This window comes from Vigna angularis, chromosome 3 (assembly GCF_016808095.1).
Source record: "Vigna angularis cultivar LongXiaoDou No.4 chromosome 3, ASM1680809v1, whole genome shotgun sequence".
NCBI classification, from domain to species: domain Eukaryota; kingdom Viridiplantae; phylum Streptophyta; class Magnoliopsida; order Fabales; family Fabaceae; genus Vigna; species Vigna angularis.
Window position 1 is genome coordinate 31,908,806 of NC_068972.1, and position 21,008 is coordinate 31,929,813.

At 32.0% G+C, this 21,008-nt stretch overlaps 1 protein-coding gene across 7 annotated transcripts; it reads left to right on the forward strand.

Moving 5' to 3' along the window:
• The first annotated feature begins 8,378 nt into the window (after positions 1 to 8,378).
• Positions 8,379 to 14,349, forward strand: LOC108319814 (GATA transcription factor 1). Of its 7 annotated transcripts, XM_052874199.1 has the most exons (6): positions 8,392 to 8,519; positions 8,683 to 8,722; positions 8,995 to 9,285; positions 10,278 to 10,450; positions 10,550 to 10,655; positions 13,475 to 14,349. In XM_052874199.1, the coding sequence occupies exons 4-6, from the start codon at positions 10,341 to 10,343 to the stop codon at positions 14,054 to 14,056; spliced, it is 798 nt and encodes a 265-aa protein (XP_052730159.1). In that variant the 5' UTR covers positions 8,392 to 8,519; positions 8,683 to 8,722; positions 8,995 to 9,285; positions 10,278 to 10,340; the 3' UTR covers positions 14,057 to 14,349. The 7 variants fall into 7 exon arrangements, with proteins under 7 accessions (XP_052730157.1, XP_052730161.1, XP_052730159.1 ...); XM_052874200.1 differs by lacking the exon at positions 8,995 to 9,285; XM_052874198.1 differs by lacking the exon at positions 8,683 to 8,722.
• Positions 14,350 to 21,008: the final 6,659 nt, after the last annotated feature.

Genomic DNA, 21,008 nt, shown 5'->3' on the forward strand with positions numbered 1-21,008 from the left:
TGTATATAAGTATTGACTTTCTAAAACAAGTGATTAGAAATGGAACTACCATCTTTTTGTGATGGACCACTAACACACGGATGAACAACTCATTTCTTATTAATATGGAAAATAACAGCATGTGTCTGAAAGTTTCATAATTGGTTTCATAAACATAACTTGGTCATTTTTAATCTTACCTCATTCTTAGCATTCAGGATTACAAACTGGTTTGCTGTGCTATCATATTGATGAAAATGGATACAAATTAACATGCTCACATGCAGATGCAGCGTCTTATCTTATCTAAGTGAAAAACATATATTATGTTAACAATTTATTCTCCTCTAACATAAATTATTTTTCTTATTCATCTACGTTTTAGTTCTTTTTTTTTTTTCTCTATCATGTTCCTACTTATGTTATGAATTAAACTGTATTTGACATTATTTTATTCCTTAGAAATATTTTTGAGATCTTATAGAGGTAATTGGCTTAACAAAATATTTTCTAATCTAAAAACAATCGTAAAAGTACCAACTTATTTTTTCTATATAGTTTTTTGCTTTCAATGGTTTATTTTGTTTGAATTATTATGTCTACGATTTTTAAAAATCAGAAACAAAAAATGATCTTATATCAATTATGAAAAGAATACTACTTAAAAGCTATCTTAACAATTAGTTTTCGTTTTCTTTCTGTTCTATAATCCAAGTATTATATTGTATTGTCAAGCTCCAAAAATAATTAAGGGGTTTAATACTAATGTTCATAAGCGGTATAGGTCATGTCATGTGATTTAGCATAATATAATATATAGAGACAAAGAAGAGAAAGAAGAGAGAAGGAGAGAGAGGGAGAAGAGAGTTAATAATTCATTTATATCACGTTAGTAAACAAACTTAACTAGCAAGATAGTTAAAGTAATCAATAATTACTTATAAAAATATAAACTGGTTATTCTACTTTTACACATGAAAGATAACATCTTTGCACTTAATTATATATTAGTTAAACTAAATCAATTAGCAAAATTACTACTAAAAAAACGATTTTAACATATTTTATTTTGGATATCTAATGTCGGATTCACCTAATCAGATAACGAAATTAACATTGGAACATATACAAACCAATGTTGAGATGCGCTCAACACATCACTTGATCCCTGAGCGAGAAAATCCTGAGGTGAGCACCGAAAGCATTTAGATGTTAGATGTGCACTACCAGACGCCATTAGATGTCATTAAATGTCAGTTTTTTGATATTAACTGACATCCACTTTGGTTTTAAAAAAAATTGTTTTTATATTAAAACCACACCTGAAATATAAAAAATATCTCAAAACATCACAAAATAATATATTCAATGTGTTTCAAGTGATTATACTATTAAATAATCTAAAAAGCAATCCAAAACTTAAACTATCAAAACTTAAACTTAAACTTAAGCTAATGTATTCAACAACAATAAAATTGTTCCTAAGTCCATCTCTACAGAAGATAAGTTGTCCACTCTTGTCGTATCTTCTTAATATTATGCTCTAATATAGGTGATGTATTCTTGAAGCACTGCAAAGTCAAATTCATTATGTTTGCATATGTTCAAAGCTGAATTTGATTTGTAATATATGGAGGTAAGTATCATTACCTCAATCTAGTCATTTGGAATGTTTACTCGAATGATGGTTTTAATCCAAGACATGCCATACCACATTCCCATGAATCTAGCTTCTTGTTACACTAAAATGACAAACTAAATAGTCACACATGTAGATTATACAATAACATAGGAAATGAATAAGAACTATAAATCAGTTACAACCTTTGGATACAGGATTTCAACTAGCTAATCTCTAGGTTTACCCATAACTCTATTTACATTGAAAACATAGGGTAATATTAATATAAATATATTCATTAGAAAAAGTGTGAAAGGTTGGGGGCATATAGGTCGTCTTCCAATTGATTGTGAATGTAACTCAGAACGAATTTCCACGTCAACCAAATATTATCGTGCTTTTATTCCGTCTTTGGTCTTTCCGTTTACATTTAATAAAGTTCCGATGACACTGTCACAAACATTTTTTTCAACGTGCATCACATCTATACAATGTCGTACGTCAAGTCTACACCAATATGAAAGATTAAAAAATATTGATTGTTTCTTCCAAATGTTTTCTCAATGGTCTTCTTTTGATGTTTTCTGAAGACAATGTTAGTGCTTTTTAACTTCCTTGTACACTTGTTCACCATTGCGTGGTTTACACACAACATCATCTTCATCACTTCAATTAAATGCTTTTTTCAATCTATGGTAAGGGTGATTTCGAAGATGAAATTTTCGATGTCTTGTATATACCATTTTTGACCATGCTTCAATTGAAGGTAAATAGTGTTTTCTTCACAAATGGGACATGCAAAATGACCTTTGACACTGTAACTGCTCAAGTTTCCATATGTTGGGAAATCATTTATAGTGCAAAACAACATTGCACGCAAACGGAAAATTTCTTGATAATATGAATCGAAGATATTTACACCTTTTTCCCACAACATTCTCAAATCATCGATTAAAAGGTTTCAAATACACATCAATGTCATTTATAGTCTAGGACCCGATATTATCATGGACAACATCACATATTTTCTCTTCATGCACAACAAAGGAGAAAGATTGTATATCATCAACATAACTGGCCATGAACTATGTTTGCTACTTAAGTTCCCAAAAGAATTTGTACCATCAGTTGCATTGCAAGTCTTAAGAAGCTTGGATCCACACCAAATTTTAGAAATGTTTCATCGATCTTCTTCCATTATGGGGAATTAGCTGGGTGTTGAAGAAGATTATCGCACTTTCTTTCACCAAAGTGTCACTTAAGGTTCTTTGCATCTTCTGTAACAAAAAACAATCGTTTCAACCTAGCAGATACTGTCATTATAGGAAAGTACCACATCGCCTTAGCAGGTGCACCATCATTGTCTTCATCACTCGTGTTTATGTTAATTTTCTTTTCAAACCTTAATAAACCACATGTTGGACACAACTTTAGTGAAGCAAACTTCTTTATGTACAAAACACAATCATTAGGACAAACATGTATCTTTTGATATTTCTGACCTATTGGATATAAAATTTTCTTCGGTTCGTAATTACGAATAGGTAGAGTGATATTTTATGGAAGCATCTCCTTCAACAACTCCAACAACTTTGTGAAACTTTTGTCGGTCCATCGATTTCATGCTTTTAAACTAAACAACTTCAAAGTTGTAGATAGACGTGTAAAGTTAGACCCTCCTGAAAACAACCCTTGCTTTGAGTCATTCTTAAGAGAATCATACAAATTAACTCTTCCAAAATTTTCTTCACCAACATCACGTATCATGTCCTCTAAATGATCACTCAATCACTTTTCCACATAGTTTTTTCCTCCTAACTTTGTAAGCTTGTCTAGTACTTCTCCATGCCAAGTCCAAACAGTATAAGTTCTCATTATACCGAACATTAATAGATGGTCACGCATATTGCCTAAGTCATGAAGTATTTGATTAAGACAACGAACACAAGGACAAAAATATGTCCCGATCACAGAGTTTGTGTTTTGTTCAACATATTGCAAGAACTTTGAAATTCCCTTTTCATATTCTTGACTAAAGCGACATTCATTCATCCAGCTTTGATCCATATTATGTTCTTAACAAACTTCATCAGTCTCAATTTTTTTAACGCTCACAAGGTTAACCCCTACCCATTCGAAAAAAATTATTTTTCATAATTTGCTAACACACATGCAGAGAAGTCTAACATGATAAATTTGATAAGATTTCGGTAGCATTTTGCATTTGGTCTCCGAAATTTTTATTTAATAATTGAAAAATAGAAATATTTGCTTCTTATTTGTGAAAATATTGTGAAAATAAGTGAAAACCATTGAAGATTAAAAAATATCTCAACAAATCACCTTTCAATAGATTTGGTTATTTCAATTACAAAAATTAAATAAATGGTAATCACTAAAGATTGAAGAATATCTCAACAAAATTAATTGTCGAATGATATGGTTACTTTAATTACAAAAATCAAGTACAAATTTTAGACTTAGTCCAATTCGAGCAACTTCTCTCAAATCCTATAAACAGGAGGCTTGATAGAGTTAGAAAGATACATCTATGGAACATAGGAAACTAACTCTCAAAGAGATATGATATAGGCTCATTCTAGAGTCTGGACACATTACTCATTATTCTTTTCTAGTGTTTAGAATATCTAGGATTAATTATCTCCCTTATTCACGAGGTTATGTTAAAGACAAGATTGTCTAGAGAATAAACTATATAAGCAACTTAAGTTTTGAAGTTTAACACTAAGCATTAAACAAACTATTGCTATGTATGGAAAATTACCTAAAAGAATTAGCATTTAAAGAAGAAATATTTTGTCACATCTAAAGCCAAGCTTATGAATAACCTTTTTCTAAATCAAATTGTCTTATGAACTAAAACAATAAACAACGTCTAAGAAAAGAAAGTATCTCTCTTTGAAATCATCTAATAAACTAGATGAGCTAGCGTATTATGAAAAATAAATTATATCTCTTGTATAACATTAAGACTAAAAGAAAATCTTATTCAAATACAAGTGTTATCTTAAGCAAAGTGTTTTAAAGAATAAATCGTCTAATGAATGACAACTAAACGCTATAGCCTTGGAAAAGACATCTTATGTTCATACCATCTGATGATTATACATGTTGTATTTTTACCAAATGATTCACTTATGAATGACATGACATATGATAAAATGTCTTGAACCCGCAATACAGTCTAATGCTAACTAACGTTCAAAACATTTAATGCATGTACGATAAAGTATCTCGATGCTTGTATACTTTGTTCTTGATATTTGTGCAGATCACTAAAGCAAAAAGATATGATCAGAATCACTACACTCAAGAAAACGACATTGTGAGAGAAATAATATTCTGAGAATGTTTCCCTTGAAGCCTTCTGCTTTGTCACATCGTATAACTCAGTTTTACTTAAGTCCATGATAAAGCTCTGACCCTTACAAAGTAGACTAAAGTCTGACATCCTACCTAAAGGCTACCTATTCTCCTGAAGTCAACTTTCTTGTTTAATGATCATTTTTCAAGAAAAGCTATACATAGAAGAAAGCTTGTAGACAAGAAAAGAATAATGATAATTCAGGAAGGATAACATAAAAGGAATAGAATAGTAAACTCAAGCTTATTATGTTCACATATCATCTAAAGTTGAATATCTTTTGAGAGAAAAATTCTTTGTAAATCAAAGAACTCTTTGTATTGTTCATATTCTCTCTCTTAGAGTTGTCATTTGTACGTTTGCTCTTAACATTGTTTGTGTTGTAAATTTTAAAGAAAATTAAAACACTTGTCTAGACGTGTTGTCTAGGTTTGACACTAGAAGTGGTTAGAATACTTGAGACCAGAAGTGATTGGACTAGTTGTAAACCATGGGTGCTTAAACTCAGACTAGTAGTGTTGACTAGGTGAACCAGAAGTCGTAAGAATACTTGTTGTAAACCTAGAGAGGTAAAACTTGTGTAATCTTTATTTAAGATTAGTGGAATCCGTTAAGAATCTTTAAGGGAAAATTGGACATAGCTCGGGGTGAGTGAACCAGTATAAAATTTGTGGCTTATTGCTTTGGTATTTAAAACGTTTTCCATTTACTCATCTTATAAAAACCAACGTCTAAACATCTTACAAATTAGATATCTCCTTTACAAACCATTAGTGTTTTCCAGTATTTTCAGGTTGGACGTAATATATCTTCAATCTTTGTTATTTCTACTATTTATTATATTTTCTCCCATTACTCTTATGTTTATTTCTTAATCTTAATTACATGAATTGATTGATTGCATATCTTGTGTTCTATTCTCATTATTCGTTGGGTTACTGTTGCTTGGCTACTGGGAAAACGCCACTATTTCACAACTCATTGGGCGACTTAAGCTTCCCCAACAAAATTTTACGTCTTTTTTTTCAAAAAAAAAAGATCTTTTCGATCTTTATTTATATTTAAGTACTTTTACTTTTATTTTTCTGTTATTTTTATTTTTTGCACTAATGAATTGTCGTATTTTTAATTTGTGTCTGCATTTGCTTAATATTGAACTTATTCTAAGCATGTATGTAAATTAGTCTATATGAATTGAATGTTTGGATGATCACAATATCCTTTCCCCCACAAACATGTTATTGTTTGTAATAAGAGTCTTGTCAGATTCAAATGACACTTTAACCCCAACTTTTCTCAATAAGACTACAAAGATTATATTAACTATGATAGGGAACACGTGTAGCACATCACTCAAGCTCAAAGTCTTCCTAGAAGTGAGTTTAGAAGAACTTTCCCTTTTACTAAGACACGAGTTGTCTTAGAATCACAGAGATACGCATATTCTTTTTCATCCCTCACACTGATGTAGGAGGTAAAAACACTTCTGTTTGCACATATGTGCCTAGTAGTACCCGAGTCTACTACCTATTTGCTCACATTAGTCACAAGATTTATTTCAGAATTGATTGCAATAATTATAATTTCTTCAATTATATTTGCCTCAGAGGAATTGTCGTTCCTATCTCCATTTGTCTTAAAAGTGTGGGGTTAGATGTAATGGGATGGGAATTTTTAAGATTAACTTTACTGTTGTGATCAAGTTTTTTCTTGTACATTTCTAGAGCTTTAGTAGATAATTTCCTAGCCCTTGTAGCAACACACTTCTTAGGAACTTTTTGAATTTTTTGAGAAAGTCAGACCTACAAGGAATTCTAAAAAATAAAATAAACAACCCAATATTTAATAAAAGAAATATAAGAGAGAAAAGAATTAGAGAACAAGAGAGATTAGATGTATGAAACTTGTGTTGTGTTTATAGAGGAAGAAGAATGTCTATTTATAGACAGAGGAGGGGCATTGTGATGGGCCAAAATCCCATGGCTTACGGAGGAGATTTGCAGCAACCCAATGTTTCGGGTTGTGGAAAAAGAACTCCATTCAAATCAAAGCAATAATTGTGTGGAGAAAATTTTGCACTACTTCTACGAACTGTGCAACGTGAACAAGGGTTGCAAATTTCCAGCTAAGCTTGCAATGAATCGCCTAGTATATTTTGTATTATACTATACTTAGTGATTATTTTATAACACCGTTTATTATGAAAATACCACCGCACTTACTTTTTATACTGAATTTTAGTGATAATCGATATAGAAAGTTCTATCATAATTAACATTGGTAAAATTGAAAAATGTTTTTCAAGAAAATTTTTATAAGTAAGATAGATCTTATAGTAAGAAAATTAAGGAGACCTTATTATGAATAAGGATAGAATATAAAGGGAAAACAAGTCTCAAAATTCATGGAGATACATCTTCTAATGAAATGGCATATAATGCTTCATTTAATGGGAATCCTATAGAAAGGAGCTTCCAATGTGTTCTGTCAAGAAAGGATCCATTCTTAGTAATTGAATACTAATGCTCATGTAATAGTGCAAGAAAAGTCTATGCTGAGCAAACAAAAGAGAATGTGTATTAGGAAAAAACTGCACAACAATATAATTGGAATTAGTGGAATAAATATAAAATCTTTACCTTCTATTATTTTTTATTCAATTTCATTATATTTAATCATATTATATTATTATTATAAATGTAAAGTTTCAATGTACAAACATATATATTTAAAGCAATCAAACATAATTGAACATAATAATATAGAAATTATTGTTTATGCACACATACTGTCAAAATTAATATTTAATTATTAAATATAAAATAATTAATAAATATTCTTAAAATATAATTATAAAAAATAAAGAAAAACTTTAAAGGATAATATAAGTAATAAAATAATTTATATTAATGAGAATAAAAGTGACAGTAAAATCTGTAAAAAAAATGGTTATTAATAGTCGTAAAAAAACGATCCTGTAGACATAAATGAATTTGAATATAAAGATTCTACACATTTAGAAATCATCACAAAAATTCTTAAATTTAACCTTTACCCTAATAAGATATAAGTTTCAAATCAATTAAATAATTGTTTTTTAAGAAAATTTATAAAAAGTAAAATCATTTATCAAATTTCAAAATACTCTATATGCTTAAATTTAAACTGAAAATATTATTTTATTTAGTTTACTCTTAGAATAATTATATTTTTTTCAATGGTTTTAATAAAAATACTTTTCAAAGATAATATTGTCAACAAAATTAAGCATATTATGAAAAAATTTATTTCTTATAAAAAAATTGTTTGAATTTTTTTATAATAGAAAATAAAATAAAATGTAGATATTATCTGAAAAGAAGAAAGACAAAATACAACTATGAAAAGAAAAAAATCTCCATATGAGTCTTTCCTAATCCCTACACGTGCCTACCATCTCTTGTTCTCGCTCGCTCCGAACTCAACTCTCCTCTGGGGTTTCTTCTCTCACATTTGCTATTGCAACAACACAAGTACATACAACTTGAAAAACTGGTAAGTCTTAGCCTTTTGCTGTTTTGGTTTATACCCATGCTTTTGTTTCACATAATAGTTTCTCTCAACCCTTATTCTCCCCTATTGCTTTTTCATTTTTTTATTTTTCCTTCATGTTTAATTTGTGGCTTTCCTCTGCATGAAATAATTGTGGATTTCCCAGAAAGGTTGCAGTATGGGTGACTTGATATCATTGGGTTAAGGTATATATATATATATATATATATATATATATATATATATATATATATATATATATATATATATATATATATATATATATATATATATAATTTGTCATAGTTCTGTTTATTCTGGAACAAAGAAATGTAAAAAATTTGCACAATCCCCAGAACAATGACATAAAAGATGTACTATTCAATAGAGAATATGCTTTACACCTAATTGAAGCCAATAGTTCATTCTTAATTCAGAACCAATTGCAGAGGTAGTGATATTTTCCTTCAAAATACAGGTGTTTCACTCCACCAAATGCAGCATGTAGTAGCAGAGCTTGCAGACTGTCATAAAAGCTTAGCCTCACTATTTGTACTAAAATCATTGACGAAAGCTAGTTAGCAAAAATTAGTACTGGGTCCAGGTGCAACCTTAACCAGACATTGTCCATACTTCATAAGAAGAAAGCACAAGTAAAAGCTATCAAGAAAATATGCGGAAATGATCTAGAACCAGACTAAAACATGTTACATAGTGGATGTTTTACATCGACCAGAAGAGAGAAGACCAATTTAAAATATAAAAATAGGTACAAACCTTACCTTATAAGTTGATATTGTAGGGTTGAGTTAGGCTTAAAACTCACTTCTTAATATGGTATTAGAGCCTTATTTAGAATCTATCCTAACAATGTTTGACATATTGTTCCACTAGATATCGGATCTTAATGTCTAGTCCCATGCACGAGATATATATATATATATTTTGTCATGAGGGGATTTGTTATAAGTCTTATATTGACTAGAGATAAAGTCAATTTAGAATATATAAGTGAGTTCAAACTTTACTTTACCGGTTTTGTAAGGTTCAATTAGGTTTAAAGTCTACTTTTTATCATTACATAAAAGAGCCTCTTGTCCTGCACCGGAAGGTGTGCAATGCAAACTTCTGCAAAATATAGTTGCCTTAATTTTAGGGAGGTTTTAAATTTCAATTGCAATTGTAGTTCTTGATATTGCAGGAAATTGTGGATAAATGTGACTGATACGACCACTATTGCGGTTACACAAACCAACTAAAATCCTTGACATTGTGGCCGAAATGATGGTCGCAGACTTTTTTAAAACCTTTAACCTTTTCCAACAAGCTAGCAAAAGTTTTTCCAAGGTAGGGCAATAGTCTCAATGCTCACCAAAATTCCTAGAAAGGGAGCTCCATGATCAAAAGTTTACTTTGCAATGAGGTCTTTAAATTTAGATCAACTAAAGAAATGATATCATCTAATTTGGAGAGCGTTTATGATAAAATGTTGTCTCTTACTGGCTCATCTCTTATTCACAACTATGTTATATGTGTAAACAAGACATCTTAAGATTGTATAGTCTGAATTTATTTATTTTGTGGCTTTAATGCTGTCATTTAAACATTGAGAAATTTGAAATTTCTTATACTGCATACTTGTATTGTATGGAATACTCTTATCTTCACTATTTTATGTATTTTGTTTACACATTTTTCTTGTTCCTTTATTTCATATCTCTATAAATGCACTCTTTGGCTTAAATATGTTGTTCTTTCCAGAGATGGAGACCATTGGTTCTGTGGATGACCTCTTGGATTTTTCGTTGGACATAGGCGAGGAAGATGATGACGAAGACAAACACAGGAAATCCTGTCCTTCACTTAACTCAAAATGTGGCAACCCATCATTGTTTAACTCATTGGTACCAGATGATCCGAACCATTCATATTCTGTAAGTTTGATATTCCCATTTTGATCTCTTTAGGAATGTTTATGGCCCATGAAAAAATAGATTATATTGGTTTTTGAGTTTTGAGTTTTAACTTGTCAGTGCTTCTGTTATGCAAAAAGAGAAACAATTTATGAATATATGGTTTGATTGGAATCAGCTGAAGTTGGAATTTGAACCGGTGGCTTGGGTGAGTGAATTGCAGAAGGTACATGGGATATCTTTTAGTGAGTATAAAAGGTTTCTAATTGGATTTCAACTTGTTTTATTAGGGTGCAGCTTTTGTTGCTGGATTTAGAATGTTCTGTTGGGCACTTATAGTGGTGATTATTAGTAGTGCTATTTATCTGATTTGGGGTTTCTGATATTTTAAATCAGTTAGTGAAAATTGTGCTGAGAGATTTTCACTTATTTCTATTTGCATAATTGTATTGGAAATTCTAGATTGGTAAATAAATAGTTTATCCTGTCTCTTCACGTACTTGTAATGATTGCTATGGTTCTAAGGTTTTCATATTGTGGAGCCATATTGATGGCGACCAATTATTAAATGGGCCCAATGAGCCTCTAGCCCATGAAGAGAAGTACAATTCAAGATGGGGAAGGGTATATGTGAGAAAGAAGAGCCAGGATAATGACGTGGTCTAATTAGAAGAGTGGTTAGTTAGAGGACAGTTTTGACAAAAATGGACAGTTTTGGATGGAGTGATGAAGTGCAGGAGGCATTTGAAGAGATAAAAAGAAAAATCACTACAACACCGGTATTATGCCTTCTATTCAAAAAAGAATTTGAGTTGGAGTGTGACGCATCAGGAGCTAGAATTAGGGCAATTTTAATGCAAGATAGAAGAGCTGTGGTGTATTTTAGCAAAGCCTTGAGCCCTAGAAACGTATCTTAGTCAGCATATGAGAAGGAGTTAATGGTTGTTGCTCTAGTCATTCAACATTGGAGGTACTATTTAATAGGGAAGGAAATTCAAGGTTTACTCAGACTAGAAGAGTCTTAAACAATTGCTGCAACAGAGAATTACAGACAGAATTCAAATAAGCTGGGTGACAAAGCTTTTGGGTTTTATTTTCGAGATAGTGTGCAAACCTGGAAATAAGAATAAAGGTGCTGTGCTTTGTCGAGAAAAGTTGAGGAACCATAACTGAAGAGTATGATATATACCCGTTTTGCTGGACTTCAAAGATTTAGTGGCAGAAGTGCATGAAGATAATAAAGGGAGGAAATTGATAAAGGAGCTGCAACAAGGAAACAATGATAAGGCTAGCACTGGGTTCACGTATAAGTGTGGATTTTTTCTATACAAGGGAAGATTGGTGGTTGCCGAGAATTCCCATTGGATCCCAAGGCTATTAGAAGAGTTTCATGCCTCTCCACAAGCAAGGCACTCAGTTTTTATTGCACATACAGGTGAGTTGCAGCTAAAATAATGTCCTCAAATTTGTCCAAGCCTATGATACTTGTCAAAGGCAGAAATACATCTCTGCATCTCCTGGAGGACTACTGCAGCCACTCCCAATTCCAGAGACAGTTTGGGAAGACTTGTGATTGTGGACCAATTGACTAAATACTGCCATCTTCTGCCACTAAAGCACCCGTACACTGCTAGAACGATTGTAAAAGAAACAGTGAGGCTCCATTGCATTCCTAATTCAGTGGTGAGTGATAGAGATCCATTGATCATGAGCCCATTTTGGAAGGAGTTTTCCAAAATGCAAGGGACCTTGAAGATGAGTATAAGGTATCCTCAATCATATGGACTAACAAAATGACTAATATATGTCTTGAAACTTATTTGCGATGTTTTATTACAGACCAACCCAAGGAGTGGGTTACATGGCTCCCATGGGCAGCATTTTGGTTCAACACCACATTTCATGAGTCCATAGAACCCCCTAAAATAGTACCAGTTGCACAAGGGGACGTAAGAGCCGAAGTTGTTAAAAGAGAGCTAATGGACAGAGATGAAGCTTTGCGACAATTAAAGAAGCATCTATCGAGGGCACAAGACAGAATGAGGGAGCAGGCCAATAAACATCATATAGAGAGGAGTTTTTGAGGTTGGTGATATGGTTTTCCTTAGGCTTAAACAACAATGTCAACACTCTATGATGAGTAAAATCAGCTCCAAACTAAGTGCAAGGTACTACGGTCCTTTTGAGATACTAGAGAAGATTGGAGTCGTTGCTTATTGTTTGAAATTACCACCCTCTTCAAGAATACAACTGATGTTCCATGTTTCCTTGCTTAAGAAGGCAGCCGGTGATTATAAAACAGTAGACTAACTACCAACAGGTATAGAAGATGAAAATGTGGAAGTCACGAAGCCTGAATCCATATTAGGTTCAAGAAGTATTATGAAGAGGGGGCAACGAGTTAACCAATGGTTGGTTCATTGGAAAGGAAAAACAACAAAGGAGGCAACTTGGGAGGATGAGATTTCTCTTAGAAGTCAATTTCCCAGCTTGAGTCTTGAGGACAAGATAGTACCAAAAGGAGGGTATTGATGGGGTCCAAAGAATAAATGGGCCCAATGAGTCTCTAGCCCATGAAGTGAAGCACAATTCAAGATGGGGAAGGGTATGTGAGAAAGAAGAGCTGGGGTAATGATGTGGTCTGATTAGAAGAGTGGTTACTTAGAGGAGAGAGAAAAGAGGAATACTTTTCTGTTATTAGTATCAGGTGTGGAGAGAAGGGGAAGGGGGATTGCTTTGCTGTTGAATAGAGAACCTTGTCGGTTACTCTAAAGGAGCTTAGCTCTGGGCAATAGGATTGATTTATCTTGCTCTATTTTCTTTTGCAGATAAGTCTAAGAGCTGTCTTATATTTCATTCACCTATTCTCTTCTGTTGTTTGTTTTTGTGGTGTGGTTCTGTATCACATATGTTCTTCAGTTTATAAGAAAAAAAAACTGTGTGGACATTATTTTCTTGATCCATAGGTTACTACTTATCTATGATTAATTGCATTGGTCTGATACCTGTCTTGACTTGAAACATGCCCCCATTTTCATGTTCCAGGAGTTTGTCGAAGAGGAGCTTGAATGGCTATCCAACAAAGATGCATTTCCTTCTGTTGAAACATTTGTTGACCTATCGTGTATTCAACCTGATACAGCCAAGATCAAAAAATCAACCCCAGTAACAAGCCCAGTACTTGAGGACAGCACAGGCAGTAGCAACAGTAATAACAGCAGTAACAGTATTTCTCTCCTAAACAGTTGTGATCACCTTAAGGTCCCAGTTCGTGCACGAAGCAAGAGACGCAGTAGGTGTCGCCCTGGCATTGCTGATGAAAACTCTGGTCAGCAAGTCTGGTGGAGACAACCAAGTAATGAAATTTCCAAGGCAGAAGAAGGGATGAAAATCTCACCAATTGGGAGGCAATGTCAGCACTGTGGAGCTGAAAAAACTCCACAGTGGCGGGCAGGTCCCCTTGGGCCAAAAACACTTTGTAATGCATGTGGGGTTAGGTTTAAGTCTGGTCGGCTTGTGCCTGAATACCGTCCTGCTAGTAGCCCAACTTTTCGTAGTGATTTGCATTCTAATTCCCATAGGAAGATAGTAGAGATGAGGAGGCAGAAGCAAATGGGAATGGGATAAATGCAAAGTGGTAGTGCCGTTAGCATTCAGCAAGCTAGGACTTAGAGATTTGATTTTCTTTTTGATTTTGATTTATTCTAATTTAATTTTTTGTTCACTTCTGCTATGGGTTGGTTTTAGACAGGGAAGTCAAAATTCTTGATTGAAAATGAAGTTAGGAATGTCTTAAATTGCTTGTGTATTTGTTATGCAGAAAACAAGGAAGCCAAATTGGGATAATTTGATTTGGCTATTTTTTAAGGTTGTAACATGTAGAGGTAAGTTGCTGGAATGATGATTATGGTCCCTTTTCCGAAGGAAAGCTATTATTCTTATCTGAACTAATTCTAAATTGTTAAGACAGTAGTGGTGCAGTTGATTGTTGAGGAAATATGTCACCATTCAAGGAGTGATGACATTATTCATGTATTTGAAGAAAGAAAAGACAAATTCTGTCTTAGAAAGAAAAGATAAATGCTGTCTTATCTTAGATGTAAAGTTATTATTTGATTCTCCTTCTAAGGGGTCAAAATGTATGCAACAAAATTTGAATCAATCAAGCCTTGACTAATTGGTGGCTACATGTGTAATCTATTTGTTTCATTGTCTTCCTTGGTTACAGTTCGCATACATGGATATAACTTGCAAGGGTTCTATATGGTTGATCCTTAATATTTTTGTGTTGAGAAATGGTTATTGCAATGATCTGTATATTGTCCTTAGTGATTATCAGTGATGCAACATTGAATTTACAGAACAAATACGTTTGTTTGTTTTATCATGTATGACAATTTGTAAAATTTCAGGGTTCCTTCTTGGGGGCTTGAATGGCCAATCTTTAGTGCTGCTAAACCAGGCTTGAATTGGAATTGTTTCCAGTGTTTCCAATCGTGCCTCGTTCTTTATACTTCTTCCTCATTGCCAGATGGAAGTTCTTGATCTTGGTATTTGCCTCTGCTCCTTTTCTTTTGAGAGAAGGATAGTGTTTACTAATTACTGACTCTGGTGTTGGTGGAGGTATGTTTTTATCATTAGCAGTTTTTATAGTTGGAAGAGTAGTAAGAAAAGATAAAATAGTCTAACTAAAGCACATGTTTTTATCATTAGCAGTTTTTTTTTTTCTTTTTTTTTACATATGTAATTAGTACGAAGTATTTAGAGGTTTTGTTAATGATTTATTTTGGTGAGAGAATTTAGTTGATATCTTTAGGGAGATCTTTTCTTCTAACTATTTTCTTTATGTTCAAGCGATTGAACTTGAAATCTTGATTATGAGGATCGAATTTGGTATTATTCAAACCAAAGCTTGTACCTCAGATAGGCATATTTTATTTTCTGAACATCAGAGGCTCAGAATTGTTATCACCTAAAGAATGTAGCAGAAGGGTTACATACATCTCTCCAAGCCATATTGTGAATAGCTACAGTCAAAGCATAACAAGAATGACCACGAACACATCCTTTAGAAAGGAAGTCTACAGTAGTCATAGAATCAGAGTAAACTTTGATTCTCCTATAGGAGTATTTGTTTCTTATTGTTATAGATTTTAAATTTCAAATTGATTGATACTTATAGTTTGTTCCTCTTACCATTGGTTACCCAAGTTGGTTGGTTCTATTTTTCCAAAGTATAAAAGCTCCAGAGTATTTTATTATGCATTTACGAAAATGATAAAATGTTTTGGAATATAATATAGAACTCATTTAGTTTTCCCACAGCTATTGCTATCTGTCATCCACTTTTTGTATCATAATTTTGATTTCTCATTTCTAATTCAAGTATTTTTATTTTATTTTCAATAAGCTAGAGTGACCTTTTTTGTGTAAAATTTTTTAATTTCATTTAATTTTCTTAATTACTTTTCCTACTTGTAATTTTAAAATGTTTTATATTGCATTGAATTGAAAATAGGTCTCTTGTTTAGATCAATTAAATCATAAAATTATTGTCATTTCAATCAATCTTAATTGAATTTGTTGTTATTGTTCTAGTTGTTGTAGTTGTTATTCTTGTCATTCTTGTCGTCTTTTTTATTGTTGTGATTGTGATTGTTGTTATTGTGATTGAGGTTGTGATTATTGTTGTTGTGGTGGTTGTTGTGGTTGTGTGTGATTGTTTTTGTTATTGGGTCATCATTGTTGTTTATTTGTGATTTTGGTTGTCAATATAGTTGTTGTGATTGTGGTTGTTGTTTTTATCATTCTTGTTGTGGTTGTTGTTATTGTTGTTATTCTGGTAATGGTTATTGTGTTTTGATTGTTATTGTTGTTGTTGTTATGATTATTATTGTTGTTGAATTGTGGTATTGGTTATTGTCATTGTTGTGGTAGTGGTTATTGTCATTGTTGTGGCAGTGGGAGAGAAGGAATTGTTGTTATTGTTGCTGCTAGTAAAGGTATATTAGAGTTTCTTCTATTTTTCAATCTTTTGGTGGACATTTGTTAGAATGATCTTACAAAGGTTAGTATTTCATGAGATCCTGTAGTTCTCATTCAAGTTATGTAATCATAAACGTGATGTGAAAAATAAGTCATATATAAAAAAAAGGGTTGGATTACTTAGTTAATGCAAGAGTTTGAACTGAAAAGATTTATCAAATATCTTTGACAGCTTAGCTTATAAATTTTTTCATTCTTTAATTAATTCAATTTTAATAACATGGAAAGTTTAGGAGAATAATGATTTATTTTTGGTACTTTTATAGTGGTTTGTTTATAAAATTAGATTACATCTAATTCTTTCAATTGATCAAGTTTCATATTATATATTAACGTTGCAAAGATACAAGTGAATATTGTTTGGACCTTGCTTATTTATGACTAAAATAATCTGAGTATTATTTGTACATGCAACCACTATAGCTTAAGTATTATTTAGAATGCATCGAGGCTAAAACCTTAAGCATACTTTGGAAACAATTACTCATTTATACTAAAATAATCTGAGTATTATTTGGACATGCAACCACTATTGGTTATAAGCCTAAGTATTATTTGGAATGCATCTAGGCTAAAACCCTAAGCATACTTTGGAAACAATCACTCTTAGCTAAAACTGAGTATCGTTTGGAATCTAGTCACTCATTGTAAAATTATTGGATATTGTTTCAAATGCAATCACTCTTTGGTTCAAAGCTAGAAAGATGCGATGGAGATAGTTCCTTTAAAATATATGGTGCGAAAATGCGGTGGATCATCAAGGATAAGAGCTAGAAATGTGGAAGCTATGGTGTTTGTAAGGTTAGAAGCTCACGTCCATATGATGGTTAAATAATAATGGTGTGGTGTTTGAAGGCTCTAAGAAAGTTTAGGCCAACTCTAAGAGGAAGGTGATTGGAGGGATTTCATGGGTTGCTCTAGTCTTGATCTTAAGATGAGTAATATGACAAAAAATGGGCAACATAACTTTACTCAAAATCAAATATGAATACATGAGAGGACAAGTGTCTCCTAAAAATCCTAAAGCATGATCTCCCACCTTTGTACTCATTGGCAAAAAATGAGGTCTAGTAAGGAGTGGACAAGTGTCCAAAAATCCTCTCTAATAAGGGGAAGACATGTGGCCACTCATAAAGCCTAATCCTCTTTATTCTTAGAGTGTCATGTGGCTACTACTAAAGCTAAATCTTTTCCAATGGAAGCATGACACATGGTATATACTTTCTACAATGTTTAGATGTCTAGCTTAAGGAAAACTCTATACTAATTAGGTCTTAATACAAGTCTTAAACAAACCTACTTACTTAGCCGAAATACATAGCCTAAAGAAACCTATACTACTTGGCCAAAATACATGTCCTAAAGAAACCTATACTACTCCAAGCTATGCTCCATGATGACTCCAAAGGTGGTCCAAAAGGTAAAGTTTAGACCATCTTCATAGATGACTTCAACCCTTCTTGTAGATGCTTGACCATGGTTAGGGTGTATGCCATCATAAAGGCTAATGATAGCTAAATATCTTGTGCATGCTTTTGTTGTAAGACTTTCGTTAACCTTTCTTCTTTAAAAACATCTTCTTTATGTAAAGTTTAATAAGAAAAGATTTGTTGCAAATTCTCCAAAGTTGTTGTAAGCATGCTTTTTTTACTTTTACTTCTTCTTGTATCTGAGTATGCTTGAAGCTGCTAGATGCATTAAATGTTCTTGACTTAACATTGTATACATAAGATTTCTCTCCACCTTTTGAGCAAAGCACAAGCTTGCCGTAGTTGATTAACTTTGCAACGGTTAGGCATCAAAGTAAAAAGAGGGTTTGAAAGAAATTTAAAGATAAAAGTAGTAACATGATTAGTTGCTATAGGGGTGACTTTCTAAGAAAGTTTATATATTTGTGGGATGTGATGCTATGGGAGTTTTTGAGAGTTAATGTTTATGACTAGGAGAGCCTTGTGAGAAAGGAAAGCAATTTTCCTTTGGAAGCTTTGGCTTTATTGTGTGAAAAGTGAATGATACAATGTTAGACTTTGGTCTTTTTTTCCTTTTTCCATCTTGTTCTTTCATCACTATTTCTAGGTGCTTAACAATTTGGTCTCACCTGCCAAATCCATGAGAAGAGAAATTAGAGAAAATAGAATGAATGCTTTGGAGAGATGGACTAATGATAAAGAGAAATTGATGGTGGTGGTAAAGATGGATGTGGCCATCATGAAAGATAGTTTGTAAGAAACCAGAGAAATGTTATGACATCTAAAAAAACGAGAAATTTTCAGAAGAAGGTGAAAATTTTATTAATGATGAAGAAAAGAAGGAAGAAAGATATGTACATGATAGCATATCCAACAAGGAAGGAAAGAAGTGTAGAGACATTGGATGAAAAGTGTGAAATTACCCACATTTAAGGAGAGAGACCCATTAGGATGGCTATTAAGACTAGAGGAATTCTTTAAGGTGTAAAACATCACGCTAAGAGAAATGTCACGCTAACAAATCATTCTCCAACTTTGGTTTAACTTTGTGTCTAATAGAAAAGTTTTGCGAGTCTTCTACTTGGTGTAAAACTTCATTCATTTCTTGAAGAACATCATCATAAACAATCTTGACAAATCCAATGCCTTTAATATCAATCAAAATCATCTTGGACAAATCATTCTCCAACAATATAACCAACCTCCTTTTGGTATATGTTTGTTGTGATGAAATACTACTAGGGGTCTCAATCTTGGTGGTGCAAACCGAAACTACAACATTAATCTTGATTGGATTCAAAATTTCATTAAATCCTTTAACTTGATTGATAGCGGCGAGAGCATCAACCATGACAACATTGGTGGTGTTGGCAAGAATCTTGTTCTTCTTGTAAAGGACTTGTAGTTTTGCAAAGAAATCCTCTCTCAACTAGTGTTGGATTTGCTTGCGACACCAACATCTTGAATTCTTAGATGAAAATTTTTCCACTTCCAGTATGTGTTATTGCTGCCAAACTCTTAAATAATTTTTTCACATTTCAAGTGTGTTAGTGTTGTCAAACTCTCAAATAATATGGTTTTCTCATTACCTCTAACTAACCATAGTAAATTTGTTGCAAGATCTTCCTAAGAAATGTTCTTATGTTTTTGTTGCCAATTTTTAAACTAATGACTCACATTTTCCTCCATATTGATGAAAGTCAAAAGTTCTAAATTTCATTATCAAATGAAAAAAAACAACACAAGTTGAATTAAAGACCAAAATACAACAAAAATAGCAAATTTAATTTAGAACTACAAAAATTTTTAAATTCTAAGATGTTTGCTATTGGACACAGTTAAACCAAAGGTGAAGGTATCACATTAAATAACGTTGTTTTTGCTTTTGGTTGTTTGTTTGTTTGTCATCATATATGTCTCAGCCTTTTTCATTTAGATTCTTTCTTTGCTTTGTTTTTATTTTGTTTGAGAATATGTCTTGTTTTTCTTAAATGTAATTCAAAAGCAACTCAACTTATTTTACTAATTCAATCAAAATCAACTAACATCATGTTCTAAGAAAAAATATTCAATAAATTTTATCAAATTTGAATGTTTATATCACAGCTAAACAAATTATTACAACCCTACCTCTAAACACGTGTTGATAATCTAATAACAAAACTTAAGTATAGAGAAACAACACATATATAATTTTTAGTCTTAATGATTCACACGGGAAAATAAAATTGAGTTGGAGGGAATGAAGCACGCGAGAGAAAAGAAATAGTACATACTCATTAAATATGATAAATGCAAATGTTATATTTTAAATACAATTGTAAAATTATATTATAACAAAAATTATGTAAATTTCGTAGAACCACCATTCTTAACAAATTTGTTTTTAGAAAAAAAGATTTGTGATAAACATAGTTGATTATTTGTTGAAAGTTTCACATCAGTTATAAATATGGTAAATTTAAAAAATATATGTAGGTGTAAATGATAATGAATCTTGAAGTGATACAAATGTCGAGACAAATTCTCTTTGAAAAGGAGGTATGATGGAAGACCATCTCGTGAACATATATGAAAAAAACTAAAATAAGAACATTTCAATTCAAAGAATCTATTGTCTCTATGAATCTTATAATATTTCATGAAGGAGAAAGCTTAAAGAACATGAAAATCATGAACACAATTAAAAAATAAATTATAAAATTAATGTTAAATTTGTTAAGCGAAAGTCTACATATGTAATCTATGTTTTTCTGTTATTTTTATGTGTTTTGAGCTTTGGGTTTTATTTTAGGGTTTCTATGTTTTCTTAAACTTATGCGTCAATATGTAGAGCTACCAAAAGTTGATGTAAACACTTTTGAGTCATATTATATGCATTTTGCATTTTTTAAGAGAGGATTATCTCGGTTCTTGGATTATAAATCTAATTATTATCAAATATTAATATCTTTGAGACAAATTTTCACTTGACTTATCAATATGCTAGATTCTGACTTCGATATTCTTTTCTGATTTATTTTTTTGTTGTGTCTCTTGAAGATTTAAATTTAGAAGCGATCGTA